Genomic DNA, 20,645 nt, shown 5'->3' with positions numbered 1-20,645 from the left:
AAAAAGGGGGGGGGGGGGATGGAGATTACATTTCTCAGAATCTCCCAATGGCACGCATATCTACCTGCACCCACTGATTCATTGATATCATACAATTCATCTCATACGGATGCTGTGGTAGATACCCATATCATGTATGTACAAAAACATCACATATGCACGTGTTACACGCGAATAGCATGTAAATAAAAGATTTTACAATTATTAGAAATTTAATACCAGTTATGATATCAATGGTACTTTTATGAACCTCCAGGATACAGCATCCCTATGAAGCATCATCATTATCTAACGGTATTTTACATATGTGAAATTCTGAAAAATATGCTTTTAGGATCGAGCTAGGAACGTGTCCGAGAGGTTCACGTCGACGACTACGCTGACTGTCAATATAAGGGATGACGATGATCAGGATCCCTCATTCATTTATCAGGGATGCATGCTACTCGATGGCGCCTGCATTAATCCCGAATACTCAGCATCCGTAAGTCTCTTAATAATCGATGTAAAATTTAAGACGTCATTTTTTTCAAGTAACCCGTAAGTTTCTATACTCATTGAATTTTGAGTATGTTATAAATTTTTTTATTATTTCCCTGTCTCTAATTAGGTGTCTAGCGGTGTTCTCTCGGGCATACTCAATATATCGCCTGAGAAGATACAAGCTGTAGACATGGATAGTATCAATGCACCGATACATTATTCCTTCCTGAGTGGAGTTCCGTCGAATTATCGAGATTTCTTTGAAATCAATCCAAACACCGGTGCCGTCAAACAGATAAAAGCGGTGGATACGACGGCCACGAAAAAATTCGACATCATCATTAAGGTGTGACATCAGTGAGAAATAAGGATGAAATTTGGATTTTGAGAAAATTAATTAATTTTTTTAAGGGTTAATTTTTTTTTCCTTCTTTACCTTTAAAGGCAGTCGAAGTTTCCGAGGCTCGACGATCGGCCACTGCTAAATTGACTATCACTGTTAAACCGGTAGACAGTAATCCACCTGTTATTAGCGCATCTGCTGTCGAGGGATTTGTCGATGAAAATGCACCCGTCGGGACCAAAGTCATTGATGGAAATGGAAATCCGATAGTTTTGACTGTATCTGATGCAGATTTGGTAAGTAAATGATTCTAATATTTTTTGTATCCATGTATACAAAATCTTCATCCCAAGATCATCCCCAGATAGAGAAATTAAGTATGTGTTTAATACACGTATGACGCACGTAGTTACCTACTTCATGGCAATACCCATTAAAATTTTTCTTCGCCCCATACGATTATTCTCAATTCCATAATAAAGAACACACATATAGAGTTTTTCATTTTTATCAAAAAAATTCAGATCGCGGAACTGGGTCAACGAGGTCATGTATATCTTGATATGCCACCAGAAAATAAATGGACTATTACCGTACAGCTTGGAAATTACAAACGTAAAATTACCCGTCTTTGCAATTTCATCTTTTATACACAGAGAGATCAGACAGTCTTTTCTCATACATCAGTATATACATACTTTTTGCGACAACTTCGCTTCATTCCCACGATAAAAATACTCTACACCAGTTGGTGACAGGTACAGGATTTGTTGGTAAGAAATTAGCAGAAAAAACGAAGATTAACAAAAAAAAATTCCGTCGTCTCCCACGTAAAAATTTCAGTACAGATCCAAAACCGGGTACAGGAAGTTAGCTCCCCATAATTCGAAAATTCCGGTTCTACTTGTTGTTCTGTCTTGTTCTAAGTTTGTTCTATAATATTCGAGATAAACAAGTTTCTCAACTGAAATTTGTAGCGATGAGGCGAAAAAAAAACATTTTTTTACTTTTGGAAAGTCTGGGAAGTTAGCCACACATAATTCGAAAATTCCGGTTCCGTTGTTTGTTCTGAATTGCTCTAAGTTTGTTCTACAATGTTCCAGAAAAACAAGTTTCTCATTTGAAATTTGTAGCGGTGAGGCGAAAAAAACACTGTTTTACCGGAACCCCCCACTTATGGAAAATCAAACTTTTTTTTGTTGTTCAAGGTTGTTCTAGTTGTTCTAAATATTGTTCCAGAATATTAATACCGCTAAGTCAAGAATACTCGAATTGGATCAAAAAACCGTTTTATGCATAGCAAGTAGATATAGGACCATTTCGAACGATTTCCAGGTTATTCCAGATGTCCCAGCTTGTTCTAGATTTTTCCAGGTTTTCCTAGGTTTTCGTAGGTTTTCGTAGGTTTTCGTAGGTTTCCGTAGGTTTCCGTAGGTTTTCCTAGATTTTCCTTGGTTGCTCCAGGTTACTCCAGGTTGCTCCAGGTTGTTCCAGGTTGATCAGACAGGATAGACACATAAAAGCAGGGAAACACTGGAAAAGCTGAGGAGGACGAACGCTCTCAGAATAGCATGTGGATATAGGACCATTTCGAACAATTTCCAAGTTATTCCAGACGTCCCAGCTTGTTCTAGATTTTTCTAGGTTTTCGTAGGTTTTCGTAGGTTTCTTCTAGAATTGTTCTAGAATTGTATAACGATCGGGTAGTCGCAAATCGGATAAAAGTAGGAAGAAACGATTTTATATGCATAAAAGGTTTTTTTTGATCCAATTCGAGTATTCTTGACTTAGCGGTATTAATATTCTGGAACTATATTTAGAACAACTAGAACATCCTTGAACAACAAAAAAAAGTTTGATTTTCCATAAGTGGGGGGTTCCGGTAAAACAGTGTTTTTTTCGCCTCACCGCTACAAATTTCAAATGAGAAACTTGTTTTTCTGGAACATTGTAGAACAAACTTAGAGCAATTCAGAACAAACAACGGAACCGGAATTTTCGAATTATGTGTGGCTAACTTCCCAGACTTTCCAAAACCACGTGATATCCATGTAAAAATGACTGAATTTCCTAATCAACAATTTATATAATTTTCATTATAAAAATTGTCCAGGGACCGGAAGACCCAAAGCCAACCTACACCTTTGAGCTGACGACAAATTTCTTCGCTATCGATTCATCCGGCGTTCTCATAGTCAACGAAGAGAATCTCGACCGGGATCCACCGAGTCCTGGTCGCTTCCGCTTCCAGGTTGTCGCACGAGAGAAAACGGGCGTCGCCGCCTCTTCGCCGTTGTCGTTCGTCGTCACGTTGAATGACGTTAATGACAATGCGCCGCTGCTGCCAATGACTGCTCCCATCACGGTGCAGGCCGGCGATACCAAGAGGGAAGTAATTAAGGTGAGACTTTCGTTTTCATAGCACTTTTGCTTTCCAACTGGCACGAGACTTCCCCACGGTCATTTTACAATCGATTCCCAAAGTCGATCGCGTGACCGTTTACATTATTCTAGCCAATTGAAGGTGCGCCCATTTTTATCACGAAATACCGATCGACGTATTTCTCGAGTGACTAATATCCGATTATCCTTTTTTTTTAAAAAAAAACAGGTTCAAGCGACTGACAACGACGAGGGTGAAAATGCGGAAATAACGTACAGCATTTATCACGTGTCCAACAATGGGCAACAAAAATTCAAAATCGATCCCAAAAGCGGCGTCATTGATTCCATTGGGAAATTAAATGCCGGCGAGCAGTACAGCATAACGGTGCAGGCTACGGATAACGGTGGAAAATATTCTCAAACGATCGTCGAGGTCAACGTCATACCCGGACCCAACACCAGGAGTCCCGTGTTCCAGCAGCCGGTGTACGAGGTGCAAGTAAGCGAGGGTGCATCGATCAACTCGACCGTCGCGACCATCACGGTAAGTAAAATTATTTTCGCGAAATTGGAAACGACAGTTTCGAATAATAATATTTTTCTATAATTTACTAATTTAAATAACGATATTATTACCTTAATCCTTCTTGGATCATTGGAAAATCATTTATGAAAATTCGACTTCAGGCCGTCGACCCCGAGAACGACCCCGTGTCTTACTCAATCACATCTGGAAATGACTTAAGGCAGTTCGCAATCGGCGACAAGTCAGGCGTCATTACCGTTATAAGGAAGTTGGACAGAGAAGACTTGACGCGATATCAGTTGGTAAGTGGTTCTTGTACCTTTCGAAAGGAAAGCCGTAAAACGTTATTTTTTTTTAACACCGGAAAGAACTCGATGTTTAATTCTCGGAGCGTAACCATTTAGAGTTCCGTTTTCATTCGACAGCTGATAAAGGCCGAGGATACCGGCGGCCTCTCCAGCACGGCCACTGTCAATATTAAAGTGACCGACATCAACGATAAGAATCCAGAATTCGAACGACTTCCCTACGAGTTTTCCGTAAAGGAAGGCGAAGCCAGAAAGCTTATTGGTCACGTGCACGCGGAGGATGCCGACGAAGGTATAAATGCGGAAATAACGTATTTCGCGCCCGAAGACATTCCGTTTACGGTCGATCCAGAAACTGGAGACGTACTCACCAAGATAGCCTTGGATTACGAGCAGAATCACGTGAGTCCTGCAGAAGGCGCCATATGCCGAGTAAAGACCGTAGGAACGATGCGGGAGCCCTTTAATATTTCTTGTTCGTCCTAGGAATACAAGTTCGTCGTAACGGCAAGAGATGGCGCACCCGATCCGCGCCTGGCAACGGCCACCGTGACAGTGAGGGTGATCGACGTGGAGGACGAAGTACCGGTCTTTCATCAGAGCACGTACGAGGCAAAAGTCAAAGAAAATGTTCCCGATCATTTCGTGACTCAAGTAGTGGTCAGTCGATTTTATAAAATTTTTCATAAAATATTTCGACAAGTCACTGAGCATGTATCATGCATGGGATGCTCGTGTGAAATTTCTTTTTCTCTTTTCAAAGGACGATCCAAAACCAAAATAAAAGAGTGCGCAATGCAAAGCTAACGCGATTACTTTCAGGCCGATGATCCGGATACGAAGAAGCAAATTACGTACGTGATTAAGCAGGGCGATACTGACCTCTTCGTTATAGACCCCAAGACGGGAATCATCAAGACCGTCAGGGGTTTGGATTACGAAAGAGACAGTCAACATGTCCTCATCGTCGGAACTTTGGAGAACACCAGCGATCTTCCAGGCTCCACTACACGCGTTGTCGTTAATGTTCAGGTAATTGTTAATTAATTTTTTATTATCAATAACTTCCGGCATATACTCTGAATATTCAATATATCACGTTCAGGATGTAAATGATATTCCACCTGTATTCACGGCTGTACCCCGACCAATCACCCTGGACGACGACGCTCCCATTGGAACGACTGTAATTAATTTAGTAGCCGCCGATTCGGACGGAACAGCACCCGGAAATCAGGTATTTAAATTTTTTCCGATTAGGTCAATAAATTCGGGATATATTAAATTGTTATTTATATACCAGGTACGATACGAGATCATTGGACGGGGTATCGGTAGCAAATACTTCATGATCGATCCCGATACCGGAATACTCAGGGTTCGCGATGATCTACGTAAAGAGACAGACTCGGAGTATCAGGTGATTTTTAATTAATCCAATTGGATGTGCGAAAAGTATTTCACATCAAATACCTGTATATCCGGTATTTATGTAACAATTTTTTTTTTTTATGTAAGATCGACGTAAGAGCTTACGATCTTGGAGAACCTCAACTGTCGTCAGTGACGACCGTGCCGATTTACGTGCGTCACGTAGCTACGGTCCCACCGGAAATCGGCTTGGGCTTCGCAGAAGATTCGTACAACGTTGAAATTCCGGAGGATGCCACCGATAACACTCTTATAAAGACCTTAACGATCATCAACAGCCATACCCACGACGCTACGCCCTTGAAATGCGAGATCTATAGCGGCAACGAGGATGGGCTCTTCGAGGCTAATATCACGGAGGAACGTAATTGCGCTCTGAGGCTGAAGAAGGGTGCACTCGACTACGAGACCACGGAATCTTATCAGATAAAGATCAGATTGGAATCGCTTTCCGGACTTCTGAACTCCGACAGGAACACGACAATGGTGAGTATACCGAATAGCAATCAACGTTCAAATACGTTTTTACGGGTTATTCGAGAGCGTGACTGGGATCCCGTCCATACCGAATAAAATATTTTTCAGGTAAAGATTCAAGTAATGGACGTTAACGACAATAAACCGGAATTCATATTTCCGGAATCGAGTCGAGATTTGACGAAGGGACGTTACTTCGCCTCCATTCCCAAATCCGCACAGTTCGCCTCGACGGTAATTCAAGTGAAGGCGCAGGACAGGGACAATGGAAAATTCGGAAAGCTAGAATACAAGATACTCGACGGCCAAGGATCGGATTACTTCACGATCGACAGTTTCACGGGAATCATCAGGACGTCAACCACCTTCGACAACGTCGACAGGCGCGAGCTGCCGTTCAAGTTCAACGTTCAAGTTCGCGACAATCCAAATTCGACGATCAATTCGAACGCCGTCGAGGCGCCGGTTATTCTCAATCTAATCGCCGAGGAGAATCTCTTGGTGATGGCCATACTGGACGCGCCGCCCGATACCTTGCAGAAGGAGGCTCTGAGGATCGCTCGGACCGTAGAAGAGAAAACGGGGCTGCTGATCGGGATCGATAGGATCACCGTGCGCAAGACTTTAACGAAAAACGGAACGGTCGAAACTTTTCCACAGGATTCGGACGTTTGGTTTTACGCTGTTGATCCCGATACGGAAACTATCCTGGATAGAAACAGTACCAGATTGCAAAAGTAGGTCAAAACCATATTTAAAATTCATCGGAGGAAATTAAACTACGAATATCGGCATATATACATATATATACATATTCAGTATACACGTACACGTTACACGGACTGAAAGACATAAATTTTCACATTTACCGGATAGATTGATCACGTAATGACATTGTCAGAAATTTCCATTGTACGGAATGACTGGAAAGCTTCCGGAAGTTCGAGCCGAAATAATTACTGTTTAATTGCCATGTAATATATTAAATGCCGTATAGAGGCATATCATTATACGCGCGCACTTACGATCACGTAGACCAGGTCGCGTTCCCACTGATTTCCAGCCAATGTAAAACGTCCCCATTGTCCTGCAGTGTTTTCCTATCGGCCGCCTGCGCTACGCGAATACCCGAACGCGATGTCTGGCGGCTTGTTTTACATTCGCGCTTTCCTTTTCAGAGCAATTTTGGAAAAGCAGGCAATGTCGAACATAACCTTCGACGTGTCCACTTTGGTGAGAGCCAATGCGGTCGACATACACGCACCGGTGATGACGCCGGAACAGGTGCGCACGCAGACTGCCGTGGCTTTCAGCGGCGAAGTTTTCCCGTACGCTCTGATCATCATCGCTTGCGTAATACTGATCCTGGGTATCGCTGGAATCATCTACATCTGCGTCTCCTGGTCTAGGTAGGTAACAAAAAAAAAAACAGTTTTTTCTTCTGGGCCATCAAATACCAACCGGCACTTCAGTTAATCTAAAATTTACTCGCAAACACGAAATATAAATTCGACCAGAATTTACGAGTTTCGCGCACGTAAACTCATTGTCCTCTTGATTAACGTAATCAACGTTAATTCCCACTTCCGGCACACACTCGTCAGCACGTTTCAATGGCAATCCTTCAACATGCCGCAATTGCACGTTACCCGTGTATTATCTGAATTCTGGGTACACTTGCACGTTACGATGATTTTCTTTCGTAATTCTTAAAATTTCTCCAAACAGATATAAAGCGTACAAGGACCGTATGCAGCGTATGTACGTGGTGCCGCGTTACGATCCAGTTTACGTGGAGCCAAACTTGAAGGAGTACGAGACGCAGGTTTTGCAAATGAGTGTACCGGTCGACGATAACGACAGCTACAACGACCTGCAGTTGGACTTCAGTAATAAGAATCACGCATTCAGCTTGGACAACGTCAGCTACATCACCAAAGATCATGGTGGGAGTACAGGTAAGGAGAAAATTCTTTTTTTTTCAAAAACGTCCCAGTGGCGTTAAAAAAAATTTTTATCGAAATGACGCAATTAACTTTTTTGTTTTTGTTTCTTCCTCAGGACAACAAAGTCCTGTCAGTTCGGAAGCGGCGACTACTGCTCGCGCCTCCAGCATAGCCGGAAATCATGCCGAGTCGAACATCCATTCTCTGCGCCGTTCCACCCTGGGTCGCAAGAACGTTAACACGAGCAACACGAACACCCTGAACAACCACGACACGCCCGTCCTGAATCCGCTCTATAATCATACCGGCGATCTACTCAGCCCGAGTCCATCGAACGATAACGTCACGTTCAAAGAGAGGAAAGACTATTCCCACCTTGGATTCACGTATCTGGGTGATCAGAGTCCCGTAGAAACGACCACGGAGTTGTAAAGGAAATTACGTCATTTATTAGTCAACTCCTGACTCGGTGCAGCCCGTCCTTGTATGCCGGAGTAACGAACTGTTCAGCGGCCGTTAGGGTCAGCAGGTCGTGAACATTGTGCCAAGTGTGCTGAGAGACACGTCACGGATCAGGCTCGTGAAAAAGATATTTAATATCTTTAAGCTAAAAGTCATTAAGAGACGACCCCTCGAATAAATTTTGATAAACGTCGACCGATCGAAAACGTATAACAGGGGGACACTCGTATTCGCGCGTTTCTTCGGTCGCATCGATGAAATTGAAAACGCGCATGGAATTCGCGATCCTACGTGATTCTTGTTTCAATCCTATAGCTGCAATACGCACAATGGGAAATTCCGTTAACGTGCAACGAATGCTCATGTATACCGTGACGACACGTGTCGAGAGAATCGTGAAAGTGTATCTTACAGTGACTGTCGTATGTACACAAAGTTCAAATACGTCACAGCATATGTGAGAATATGCGATAAAATAGCGTGGACTGGAAAAAATGATAATTCAAACGAACCGTTCAATTTTTCAAAGCGACGCGGTCAACGAATACTCGAAATTGTAATTGACGTAACGATCAACGCGATTCACGCCAATTTACAATAGGACGTGTATACTGAAACGTCCGCAGCCGTCCAATAATGAATAGCTAGACTTAAGGAATTTTATAACGACCCCGATTCCGTGAATTTTAAGCGAGCCACGATTGACTTTTTGTAAATGATCGTCACTGCATTAATGATGTATTATATTATTACGTTTTATTTATACCATTGCGTTTGCTCATATTAAATCTAGTTACTCGATAACGTCACGTATGAACGCGTGTACCTGGTAAAGCGCGAGGAGACGGTACGGGTGATGTTGAGTGAAAAGGAAAATTGTATTATTTAAATTGGCAAAAATTCTACTACCAGACGCTTGTTGCCGTTGACTTGATTTTTAAAATGAAGGCAAATCAGGGCCAATGCGAAATAACCAATGAATCGTCCTGACCCATATGCTGGCGTCTGTACAGGAGTACACTGACCAGCTCAACATTTCAGCGGGAATTTCAAAGGTATCATCCCAAGAGATCACTTGGGTGATGCATAGGCCGGCATCAGTGCAGTGAATCGAACGAAGAATGTATACGAGATAAATCTCTAGTATCTTCGTGGTACATTCTTCGTATATAAATGATATAGATATATCCGAGGCGTAATATATTGTTCCACGTAAATCTACGTAATCCGCGTGGTGCGACTTTTACGATAAATTTTTTCTTTTTATATATACGTATATATATATATATCTCGTTAGATTAAATCATCGTATTATCTAGTCGCGCGGTTGAGCATTTAATTTTTTCATAATTGTCATTGCGTCGCGCGCAAGTCGATGCAAAATACGAATTATTTCGTACGTGTGTCGCGTATAATAATATTACGTCCGTTTTTGCTATACTTAAATATACTACCGGGTGTTTTAGATAGAAAGAGGAAAAAAAAAAAAAGAGCGATACCTTCCTACAGGGATAAACAATTTTACGTAATACCAGAGTTTTTCCAAATTTTTCTAATCATGGAAAAATGGATACCGTGGTCCATGACGTAATTTTGTTCGCCAGTCAATATAATTTTACGAAAATAAATTTTCTCGGCCCCTTACACCACAGCCTCTGCCCTACCCCTTTACTTGCGGTTGAATAATATTTAAGAGAATGCAAATGTGAAGATTCTTGTATAAAAGAAAAGAGAGAGAGAGAGAGAACACTTGTTGATACCTAATAATAAATTTATTATATTTAATTAAAAATATTGTCTCACCCCTGCAAATGACGAACGAACCCTGATATCCGAAAATCCCAAAATAATCCCGAAAATCCGAAACATCGTCAAATTTTTAATTTACCAACATTTTCATTAACGTGCATCGTCACCTCGTCCCTGGAAGTCGTCGCGAGCATTGGCCGATCGTTTTCATGTAACGGAGATTCCGGGGCGACCGGCGTGAGAATTGAGAGGAGACGCCAAAGGTAATAGAGCGTCGGCGCCGCTTTCGGATGACGCAGCCGCATCTGGACCGGAGCGTGACGCAAACGCAAAAGGCGATGCTGGCTAAAATCTAGGGAGAGAGGAGAGGAGAGAATCATCCCCAAGAGATATACGTATACACGTCCAGAGAGCAGAGGACCAGGACCGCGCAGTTTCCCTCTACGCTTTAACGGCGAAGCAGGGTCGTTATTGGGACAGTTCTGTATCGGAGCGAAATTTCGCGATATGTGAGTGCGCAAAAGTTATCGCGATTTAGAAGTGCCGTGAGAGTAAGAGAGAGAGTGAGAGAGAGAGAGAGAGAGATATTGAGAAAGGGTGAGAAAGAGAAAACGAGATAGAGAAAAGGGAGGTGAAAATTTACAAGGGCGGTTTTGGTGAGTTGACCTTTCACCCCTTTAACGCGAAATTTTGGCGTTCGCTTCTCGTGACCCATGTGTCATGCACAATGAAAGCCAACCACCTGTGAACGGCTGAAAGCTTCAATTTATCATAGCCGAAGGTAGGCGTATCATTAAAAGTAGCCCTTAAGGACAGTATTAGATATTTATTTTTTTCTTACATTCTACTACTATGTATGATAAGAGGTTATATCGATTCGTTTGTAATATTAAAGGAAAACATTCATTCGGCTGAAATTTTTCTTCTCTGATTTTGCAATAAGGGACATTTTTCATTTCACTATACCCACGAGTATCGGTTTTCGTATAGGTTACAGGTTAAAGGGTTAAAATAAATATTTCATGCTGAGGGGATATGAATATTTTTTTTTTTTTAAATACAAATTTCTAATGGAAAATACCGTGCATACTTTCTGCAGTGTATGAAACAATTTTTTTTTTTTTTTTTCAAAATTACGTAGTCACGAACTAGCTAATGGGATTCCATCGTTACTTTCTGTAGTGCGTCTTAAAATTCGTTCCACGTTTTAATCGGATAAACCGTTCTTTGTCCCCGCGAAAGTTCACAGCGTGAGAAAAATAAATTCAATCTGTTCGAGTAGTTCCATAAGCAGCACACCAATTGCACTGAATCGTTATTAATCCTACGGTACAAAAAAAAAAAGAACCCAACTTATCAAGGGCATCGTCCAATATTTTCCGTCTAATAAAAATTTTCCCATCTCAGTAAGTGAATTCCGTACTAGTTATCCCCCGAAAAAAATTCCTGTTCGCAGATTCAAAAGCTTCCTCGACAATTAACCCTGCTTGGTATGAAGTACTTAAAAGTTGCTCTCTTCACATTCAACCTACTGATATGGGTAATGAAAACCTATTTTCTTATCGAGCATTAATACCAAATTCAAATTTTAATCAGATTCTCCGGTTCAATAGTTGGCAGGATGTACGGTACTGGTTACGGGGATCTGCCTTTTGCTCGAACCAACCAAAGGCGACCTGCTCAATCTCTATGTACCAATTTCGACACCCCACGAAACCATTCACTTGGTAGCCTACAGCCTGCTCGGATTAGGATGTACAGTCCTGACAGTAGGTTTCTTTGGCTGCCGAGCAGCGTTACACGGTAGCCAATGCATTTTAGCCACTGTAAGTAATTCATTTACATTTTTTACCCTCAACCATACCGAATAACACAGGCGTACATAAGACTTGTAATAATCAAATAATCCATATGTTAATTCAAGTACATGAGCATGCTGCTTGCTCTGATAACAATGGAATTGATATCGTCCGCCGTGGGGGGATTTATGACGTACCGTATCTTATCCGGATTAGAGGGAAGACTCAGGGACAGACTTGCCGAACATTACGGACACGACCCCACCAGTGACATACCGTTCAGTCACAGCTTAGACTTTGCCCAATACAAGGTGCGTCAAACCCATTTACAACCGGGCAGAAATTCATTCATCGATCCTCTTGTTATCGTTGTTGAGCTGTTATTATCGTTTGTTTCAGTTCAACTGTTGCGGCATTCACGGGGACGGCGACTACAACGAAACCGCTTGGTGGCGGGACAGTCAAATTTCGGGAACCAGAAGACAGGTACCACTGACCTGTTGTGTTTTGCGAAATTCCGAGGTAATTTTTCAAAAATTATACCAGATCAACATTTTTTGACTTTTCGTCACTGTGACAAGGTTTGACGAAAATTTTTTTCTTTCGCTTTTTTTTTCTTATCCAGGACAAAAATACCGGCAGCCCTATGAGCGTGGTGGCGAGAGTATTTCACAAGCACGTGAGTAGGAATTTTGAAAAATTACCCTTTTATCCAATTATCGCTTTTTATCCCATAAACGCACTTTTCTTTAGTACGAGAAACCTTGGCTTCATCCGCAACCCAAAGACGAGGCTGCATGCCAAGTCGAGGAATTGGACGGACACGAAGGATACAGGCACAAGACGGTAAAGTATCAAAATTTCATCTCGATATTTAATTAATTAATAATGCTCAATTAAAAAGTCATCGTCAACTATTCCTTACGTAATTATATGTTTATATGTTAATTATAATATATCCGTGTATTTTTATAACGCACACAGGGTTGCCTCGAGAAAGTGTCAAATTGGCTTCAATACGAAAGCTTCACGTTCGTATTCCTTGGTATGTTCATGGCAGGCTTACAGGTACGCATAACAGTAATAATAATAATAATTCCTGCATAAAATTATTTATCCAAAGCGCAAAGTAAAAATATGCCATTATAACTTTTCAGACGTTTGGTATAATAACGTCAGCGTTTCTATGCAGAACAATAAGGGACATGCAGATTGATTAACATCAGATGAGACTATGCACATTTTTGTATAGTCAGCACAGAAATCGTAAGAGAGACATACGAGCTGGAAAAGCATATAGTACCTAGTTTGTAAAAAAAAAAAAAAAAAAAAAAAAAAAAAAAAAAAAAAAAAAAAAAAAAAAAAAAAAAAAAAAAAAAAAAAAAAAAAAAAAAAAAGGGAAAAAAAAAGAAGAAAAAAAAAAAAAAAAAAAAAAAAAAAAAAAAAAAAAAAAAAAAAAAAAAAAATTAAACAAAAAAAAAGGGAACTACTGTAACGCCCATTTAAAAGGCTTGAAACGTAACAAGCAGCAAATAAAAAAAAAACGCGATTTTTGATTGAATCCATTGCATGACGATTTTGCATAACATAGAAAAAAAAAATGAAGCGTCAGATTGTATCTAAATAAAACCCGAATCGTATTTAATTATCGGGGTCCTGTGCGAAAAGTACGAATATTTTGAAAGCTATCCCAAAATCCGTATATCGAGTATATATGTATATCGGGTGAAAAAAAAAAAAGTAAGTGCGGGACCGAATTTCATTGATTACACTTAAGTCCTCCCGTCCTCACATGTATATTCAGTTGTAAAATGTATATCACGCAGGAAAAGAAAAGCATGGCAAAAGAAAACAAAAAGGACCTGAGTCGTGTTCAATGTGATAAGAAAAAAAATTTGCAATTATTAAGGGTTAAGGGATTGCAGAATAATTAGATCGTCACGCGGCACTTCGATGCACGAAAAATTAAAAGGTCGAGATTGATAATGATAAACGACGCAGAGGATTTGAGTGCGCGTCAATACTGATAAGAATAATTTTTTCGATTTTGAGATAATTTGTAAATATATTTATTATCGTGTTAATGCAAATAATTAAAGCGCCCACGTGACGAGGCGCGCGCGCGCGCGCCTTCAAGGCCAATTAAGAATTTCAAAGGTTTATCGTTTCAAAAGCGATATTATTTTTTCATACAGCGGGCTCGTATATATTTTCTACGCTATTCTATTCATTTCTATGGACAGTCGGTACGGAGAAGATACGTTTGATAATATTATATATGTATATGTAATCTCGACATTTTTGCGCATTGTCAAGTTTTATAGTCGTATGAATAAGTATTGGCCGAGGTAGGGCTAAATTTTGAGTGTCAATGTAAACATGAGAAAAAACTTAATAAATAATGTTCTCCGTGTATCTATCCCGAGTAAAAATTATTTAGTGTGCAGTGATAATGGAGTTAGATTAGTTATATGTATATACATATATACAACTATAGTCAATAAGACTATTTAATCTACAGGCGCAATTCCAAACTGCATAACGAAAATGTTCCACGAGTCTATATTCGTACAGTTTTTGCTATAGAAGTACAGCTCTCATTCTGGTCGCGTATACATACGTCTATTGCGAGTAGAAAAGAAAGAAAAAAGTATAAAAATTCACTCACCACAGGATCTTCGTCTTTTTTTGGATTTTCCTTTTCTTGTTTGGAGGTCCAGCCGGTCCTTCGATATTCCAAGTCCATTTGAATCGATTTGGCACTTGTGGTTGTTATTGCACTCGCGTGTTTTAGGATACGCACTAATTATATGCTTATTAGTAATAGTAAACACCCGGATTTTCGCGCGATACCGAATTACTGCGATGCACTTACTTCAGTGAACTGATATACCGTGTTACGTATTTTTGGAAGTGGCGGTAAAGGGTAGAGGTATAGGAAGTGATGGTGTGAAACGGGCTTAAGGCCCGAGGCGGAAAGCCTAAGAAAAGATGATGGTACAGATAGGGAATAATTGTTACAAATATTACAATCGACATAGGACTAATGCAAAGGACCAGTTTTCATATTAAGCAGTCCAGGGTGCGGAAACACGTAATCGGGGCCAACCCCTATGTTGGTCCAGCTGACCGACACCGAAGTAACCGCTGACGGGTGTGACGCAAGGGCGAGAGGGCCGCGAAGGGGATTCCGACCTTCGACAGACTTCAGTCGCGGACGCGGAGCAACGAGAGACCGGAGTAAAGACTTTGACAAAGAGAGAATCACGTGAAAAGGCCTGGACTAAGCAATGGGGCTGCTTGTGTCGCGGAGTCAGAATACGGGAGGAAAGGAGCCAGGCTATGGAAGGCGCGATCACCCCTGGCCGCCGTCACTGCCCGCCGCACATATTTGGCCAGGGCAGGTTAAACCTAAGAAACGGCGCTCGCCTCCGAAGACGAACCCTGTTAACCGTCAGAGGCTGATTAGAAGTTTACTGTGATATCAAAGTATTACCGCGAAGAAGGTATAGCCCAGCGGAAGAAATGGGGAAAATAGGTAACACAAAGAAATCGAAAGAGAGATAGACGGGTTGCGTTGGAGCAAAAGAGAAGCAGTGAAAAGTATACTTTACATGAGAGATGAGAAGAAGAAGATATGATGAATGAATCACAAGAGTGATCAAGGAAGAGGGGAGCAAGGTAGAAGGGAAGGACGGAAATCGAACAGCTCGATAAAGGAGATCGACCCCTGGAAGACTGAAGCCCGCCTCGACCGATCCTTCTGCATACCAGTCGGTATCCCTTCCAACTCAAGTGCTAATCGTCAAGTGCTGCCCTCCTGCGACGAACTTTCCAAACACTTTCCAAACCCACTTTGAATGTATAATTTCACTCGTCATCCAGTATTTGGAATACAAACACAATACAAAAGTACAATCATCTTTAGTTAATTATGCGTAATCATACACTGGCAATGGGTCCTGGTTTGACAAGTGCTGCACTGTAAAGCGGCAAACTTTGGAACTACGTACCAACATTTGATGTTAACTCAAAAGATCATGGGAAAAAAGTTTAGCCGAAAATAAAGTATTTCCTGAAAATAATACTCGTGTTCCAAGTTATTTATATGGACTTTGTGTTTGTCACCTTAAATATATTACGTTATAATTTTATTGACACTGCAAACAGAATTATAAAGTTTAGTTACGTTTTGGTTGTGTCCATCAACGACAGATGGTGCAATCGCAAATTACATTTTCGTCTGGTCATGCTAACTATAATTAACTCTTGGAAATTTATATTCCCTGTAGAACAATTTCATGGTTGTATAAATTGCATATAATATGGAAGAATATCTCCTGAGAATATTAATAACACACATAAGCCAAGTAATTAATGTTCCATTATTTCGTATTCCTTATAATAAACGGACAGTACCCATTCACATTAGAATTTATATATCATAAATCAATAAACATAAAATCTTTAGTATAAACAGTATAAACATCCTTTGAGCAAGGTATAAAAACGATCACGAGGTATTCCAGTAAACTGACTAATTATAGTGATCGAAATATTAAAAATTATAGATAACAATACAGCAATACGACGATTCTTGAATTTCCATCGTCTACAACGATTTTATCATCAGTACACTCTTAATCGTGAAAATATACATCACGGTCATTCAATTTTTGTACTGGTCTCGAATTCAGTCGCATAGGCCCATCCGTCGAACAGATCTTCCGAAATTGAGCAACCTGCAATTAAAAAAAAATGAGGTCATCAGCAATAAAAATAATTGCACAACCATATTGCATCATACGATCCACCCTGACACGACATCAATTATGAACAATGAAACTAAATTCAAACTTTAATGATCAGATTTCATCACAAACCGATAATGATAAGGAAACTACTAGTGCAATTCAAAATAATTTCTCACGTGACAGCCTTATCGCGAAAACCATTGTTACTAATCAGATTGTTACACAACAATAAATAATACCCTGATAAAATCCGATATTCACAGGATCTTAAATATCCAGCAATTTATGACAGGCAATAAAAAGAATGCCAATAAAAATGCACGACAAAGATGTTAAAAAGTCATGTCAATAAATTAAGCGATTTCAATTCACCTGACTGGAGGAAACCGCTATCGTTTCTGGTTGGATTATCCAGATAACAACTTCGCTACAGGGTGGCTGCGTCAGAGAGCCACTGTAACTATAGTAATTTTTCTCGAATGGCGGAAATATCCATTCCAGTGGAAATGGCGGTATATACACCCTGGTTCCAGGATTAGTGACCCGCCATAAATTTGTTATCACGTGGTCCAGATACGGATTGTCGACATTGGTAATCTGAAAAAGCCAAGACGTAAGTATAACTTAAGAACAGTAAAAGTTTACCTTTCTCAAACTTACTTCAAAGAAGTATGAAATTATCAAAATACTTTCCCTCGTATCCATGATATTCGTACGGTTTTCATTTACGCCACGTCTCAGATGCACCATTTGCATTTCCATGGGATACCTCACGTAATCTATGGTGTGTTCGCTGCCCTCGTTATCAGATGGTCCCCAATGGAAAACCATTGAGTGACAGTCATAGGCACTGCACAAAGATCCTCCCTGAATGCATGGCTGTATACCACGTGGCCAAAATCCGCAAACCGACACTGAAAAAGTCATATACAATGTGTCAAAAATATACAAAACTTTCAATAAGACAATTGCACTATACGAATCACTATAGTAGTAGAACCAACAGTACAATAAAAGAAGTCGATATCGATTACGCGTCACTAGCTTCCCGTATCTTCGATAACATTATCAATAAATTTACCATCATATCCATTTCTATAAATAATTATCAGGCTCGACTGACAAGTGTCTTATCTATAAATAAATCCTGCCGTACAATTACTGGGATTTTAATGAAATTCAATTTCTCGAAAATTTCTTCCATACCAGTTCGTAATAACGCGGTTATAAGACCGATAATAAAGATAATAATCTCATAGGCGTAAAGCAACTTTATCCGAGTCCCAAAGGCGCAGCACTGGTACCGCGTGTCAAGGACAATTGATTCGAGCAATGAAATATATCTTAGACCACAAGCCTAACCACCTCAAGTCCAATCCTCACGTTTGATCCGGTGATATTGCGTGTAGACGTCAGCAGGCTAATTCAGCGCTGCAGATATAGTTAGTAATACAAAATCGATATCGGTAATTGACGTACCGCTATTTCCATCGTTTGCCATTGTCATGAACACAGGCTGCGTGCGATAGCCGCTCCATTTGAGGGGTTCACTAAGCTGCACCACTATAGCGGATCGACTTGTGATGTTAATTGGAGATTGGTTGGAGCCTCCGCTATGGGGATAAGTCTTTTTCCAAGTATGAGGTCCATTGTGACTGGCATAACCAAATGGTAGGATATGATCACCCGATGGACGATGATTGTTCGCTGATAAGAATAATTGGCTCCAATCCACCATTTCGGTCAGGAGCAGCGCTTAACACGTGGTTATTTTAGTGAATGGATTTATGACGAGAAAATTATGGGAATTATGAAAATTTTATATTCACGATCTTAATAATACGAAAATTTGAATTGGGTTATTTTAGCATACCAATGAGAAGAACGCTGCCGCATATCACTAGGAATTCTGGCAATGAGAATTCTGACATTTTTATCGACAGAATTTCAACGGCGACGATCAATGTGCATGAAAGGCATTTGCATTCGTTGAAGTTTTCCTTATGCACCTAAGTATTCGCTGGGATTTCACTTGATAATTTTCATTGTCTCGAAAATCTTTTGGCTGTCAGTTGCAATTGGTTCTATGGAAACGACGAGGTTGGGGTTGATGACTTTCGCTTGTCCTGGGTGAAAGGAAAGATGGATCGCTGGGGAATTGATTAATCATCGTTAATATACGTGGCCGACTTCACGTAATAACTTTTTTTTTTTTTTAATAGATGTCAATATACACAATCGCAAACGTACTGTGTAATACTTTTATTTCTGACATTGCGAAGTTTCACAGCGCCTCTAGCGCTCTTTCGTGGAACCAAAGTAATACGCGCCCGTCAAAATTATATGAATAAAAAGTGAAAATTATCTAAAATATTTTTCCAAATTTCAATGTAGGAATAAGAATAAATTAAAACTTTTTTTTTTACTTCAACGCGTGAACTATACTCGACGCTTTCCTTTCTTACTGAATACCAATTAATTGTAATAAAATTTACTTAAACAATTTAAATGAAGGTCATCGATCACGTCGACGTATAAAACATTAAAGATAACGATGCTCGTTATCAGATAACCAATCAATTAATCATGCACCCATAAAGCCAGACGTCATCCGGCAAAGATGCATTGCGAGTTCAACGATCACAAAAGTAATAACTAATTAAAAATTTATCAACGTCACTCTAATTACTTCGATAAGCTCGTCGATAATCCTTCGAGTAATAAATTAGAACCAGTCATTCTTCACATCTCATTAGACGCGTCGCATCGATTTAAAAATCGATCATATCATAAATAAGGCAAACAGTCAGCTATATTTACCAAAGATCAATCGCATTGAGTCAACATACGTTTCTCCGTGCGACCTAAAAAAAAAAAAGGAAAAGAATTGTTATTTAAAAACTCGCTTCAAAGGCCATACCTGATCAATTTGATATTCGTTCGAATAGACGAATCTAAAATAAAAAATGTAATAAAAATTTTCATTCTCAAATTTATAACGCGATCGGCGTCAAAAATTCCTATCCTATCGAACACATGGGCATTATTGAATAAACATAGAAAATCGATACAATCATATAATACATTGTAATCCGATAAGAGTGTCGACAGACTCAAACTTGGAAACAATATCAGCAGACAGGTATCTGATATAAAAAATATTTATCAGTCACACCACGTGCTCTCGTGACCTTCAATTAATTAAATCTGAAATGTGAATCGAAAAATAACTTATTTTTAACTAAAGTCAACACACGTGTCAGTAAAACTTTGGATGACTCCTCTTCTACCATTGGGAACTGGAAATGGTAATACAGAAGGGTTCGTGTCCGGGCTATAGGAACTTGTGCTGGATCGATAAAGCAGCGAATAATATTTAACGGGTGCACAAGATATACCGGCAGCGAGTCAATGCCAGGACCATAAAATATTCATATGCATTCACAATCGAGCTGCACTGTTTCTGTCGTGCCTTTCCCACTGTTATGGGATTCTACAAATCACGTAAAAACATTTGCCCCGCGCTATCGCCATTGCGCACCATACAGAGCAAACTGTTTTACAATACCAGAGAAAGGCACGAAATTCCCTGTAATTGAATAATCAAAAGACGGCCGGGATCCAGTCGTTCGTATAGCGATTGCGCAACTTGAGAAAGCCTACGGCAAGACGTCACAACGTAACTTCGTCTTATCGTGTCAATATTTGCAAGTACATGTAAATCTATGGCTGATGGTAGCGTCGGAGATAACTTTTATAAAAAGGATGCTGAACGATATCGCGTGTAATCAAAGTACGAATTTTCTTTTTTCCAATCGAGTCTACCGGGTGAAAGAAATTATTTTCCAAATTCAATCGCTTTGTCTGCATTCATTTCGAAATTACGTGATACCGTTTTTTTTTAATTAAAAAAAAAAAACATAATTTGAATTAAAAAAAGTTATTAACACGCTTAAAGTTAGCAGGTTCGCCGAAGCTGATT

The 20,645-nt window shown here is 40.0% G+C and overlaps 3 protein-coding genes across 6 annotated transcripts in view; 2 read left to right on the top strand and 1 right to left on the bottom strand.

Annotated features, from left to right (window-relative positions):
* The window catches only part of LOC107273074 (cadherin-99C), a 63,343-nt gene extending 53,193 nt beyond the window's left edge, over positions 1 to 10,150 (top strand). For both annotated transcript variants that reach the window (XM_015750878.2, XM_025090371.1), the window contains 16 exons: positions 335 to 484; positions 611 to 829; positions 928 to 1,122; positions 2,940 to 3,227; positions 3,438 to 3,755; positions 3,899 to 4,039; positions 4,163 to 4,447; positions 4,532 to 4,705; positions 4,868 to 5,077; positions 5,151 to 5,282; positions 5,349 to 5,465; positions 5,564 to 5,962; positions 6,062 to 6,690; positions 7,132 to 7,362; positions 7,682 to 7,911; positions 8,015 to 10,150. In XM_015750878.2, the coding sequence (XP_015606364.1) occupies positions 335 to 484; positions 611 to 829; positions 928 to 1,122; positions 2,940 to 3,227; positions 3,438 to 3,755; positions 3,899 to 4,039; positions 4,163 to 4,447; positions 4,532 to 4,705; positions 4,868 to 5,077; positions 5,151 to 5,282; positions 5,349 to 5,465; positions 5,564 to 5,962; positions 6,062 to 6,690; positions 7,132 to 7,362; positions 7,682 to 7,911; positions 8,015 to 8,331 (4,035 nt within the window). In that variant the 3' untranslated portion in view covers positions 8,332 to 10,150. The remainder of the gene's footprint in view (positions 1 to 334; positions 485 to 610; positions 830 to 927; positions 1,123 to 2,939; positions 3,228 to 3,437; positions 3,756 to 3,898; positions 4,040 to 4,162; positions 4,448 to 4,531; positions 4,706 to 4,867; positions 5,078 to 5,150; positions 5,283 to 5,348; positions 5,466 to 5,563; positions 5,963 to 6,061; positions 6,691 to 7,131; positions 7,363 to 7,681; positions 7,912 to 8,014) is intronic.
* Positions 10,151 to 10,360: 210 nt separating this feature from the next.
* LOC107273076 (CD151 antigen) lies at positions 10,361 to 14,328 on the top strand. Of its 2 annotated transcripts, none has more exons than XM_015750882.2 (9): positions 10,361 to 10,766; positions 11,567 to 11,650; positions 11,724 to 11,936; positions 12,035 to 12,220; positions 12,309 to 12,431; positions 12,535 to 12,588; positions 12,663 to 12,755; positions 12,894 to 12,977; positions 13,067 to 14,328. In XM_015750882.2, the coding sequence occupies exons 2-9, from the start codon at positions 11,603 to 11,605 to the stop codon at positions 13,127 to 13,129; spliced, it is 864 nt and encodes a 287-aa protein (XP_015606368.1). In that variant the 5' UTR covers positions 10,361 to 10,766; positions 11,567 to 11,602; the 3' UTR covers positions 13,130 to 14,328. The 2 variants fall into 2 exon arrangements, with proteins under 2 accessions (XP_015606368.1, XP_015606367.1); XM_015750881.2 differs by having other exon boundaries at positions 10,362 to 10,891.
* A 1,699-nt stretch (positions 14,329 to 16,027) lies between these two features.
* LOC107273080 (carbonic anhydrase 1) lies at positions 16,028 to 20,618 on the bottom strand. Of its 2 annotated transcripts, XM_025090373.1 has the most exons (7): positions 20,232 to 20,618; positions 19,484 to 19,527; positions 18,537 to 18,813; positions 18,143 to 18,418; positions 17,324 to 17,577; positions 17,036 to 17,260; positions 16,028 to 16,651 (listed from the first exon to the last, which is right to left on the bottom strand). In XM_025090373.1, exons 3-7 carry the CDS (start codon positions 18,592 to 18,594, stop codon positions 16,550 to 16,552), a joined length of 915 nt encoding a protein of 304 aa, XP_024946141.1. In that variant the 5' UTR covers positions 18,595 to 18,813; positions 19,484 to 19,527; positions 20,232 to 20,618; the 3' UTR covers positions 16,028 to 16,549. The 2 variants fall into 2 exon arrangements, with proteins under 2 accessions (XP_024946141.1, XP_024946140.1); XM_025090372.1 differs by having other exon boundaries at positions 19,353 to 20,618.
* Positions 20,619 to 20,645: the final 27 nt, after the last annotated feature.

The sequence above is a fragment of the Cephus cinctus genome, unplaced genomic scaffold (assembly GCF_000341935.2).
Source record: "Cephus cinctus unplaced genomic scaffold, Ccin1 Ccin1_scaffold1362, whole genome shotgun sequence".
Taxonomy (NCBI): Eukaryota; Metazoa; Arthropoda; class Insecta; order Hymenoptera; family Cephidae; genus Cephus; species Cephus cinctus.
The sequence above is the reverse complement of the archived record's forward strand: the minus strand, read 5'-3'. Positions and strand labels throughout refer to the sequence as shown.

Excerpts from the sequence above, each read along its gene's own strand:
- LOC107273080 (XM_025090372.1), bottom strand. The coding sequence starts at position 18,594 with ATGTCAGAATTCTCATTGCCAGAATTCCTAGTGATATGCGGCAGCGTT. Across the intron at positions 17,261-17,323 it reads TAATTTCATACTTCTTTGAA|ATTACCAATGTCGACAATCC; the intron begins GTAAGTTTGAGA and ends TGGCTTTTTCAG. Across the intron at positions 16,652-17,035 it reads TAGCGGTTTCCTCCAGTCAG|GTTGCTCAATTTCGGAAGAT; the intron begins GTGAATTGAAAT and ends TTTTAATTGCAG.
- LOC107273076 (XM_015750882.2), top strand. The coding sequence starts at position 11,603 with ATGAAGTACTTAAAAGTTGCTCTCTTCACATTCAACCTACTGATATGG. Across the intron at positions 11,651-11,723 it reads CATTCAACCTACTGATATGG|TTGGCAGGATGTACGGTACT; the intron begins GTAATGAAAACC and ends CCGGTTCAATAG. Across the intron at positions 12,978-13,066 it reads TGTTCATGGCAGGCTTACAG|ACGTTTGGTATAATAACGTC; the intron begins GTACGCATAACA and ends ATAACTTTTCAG.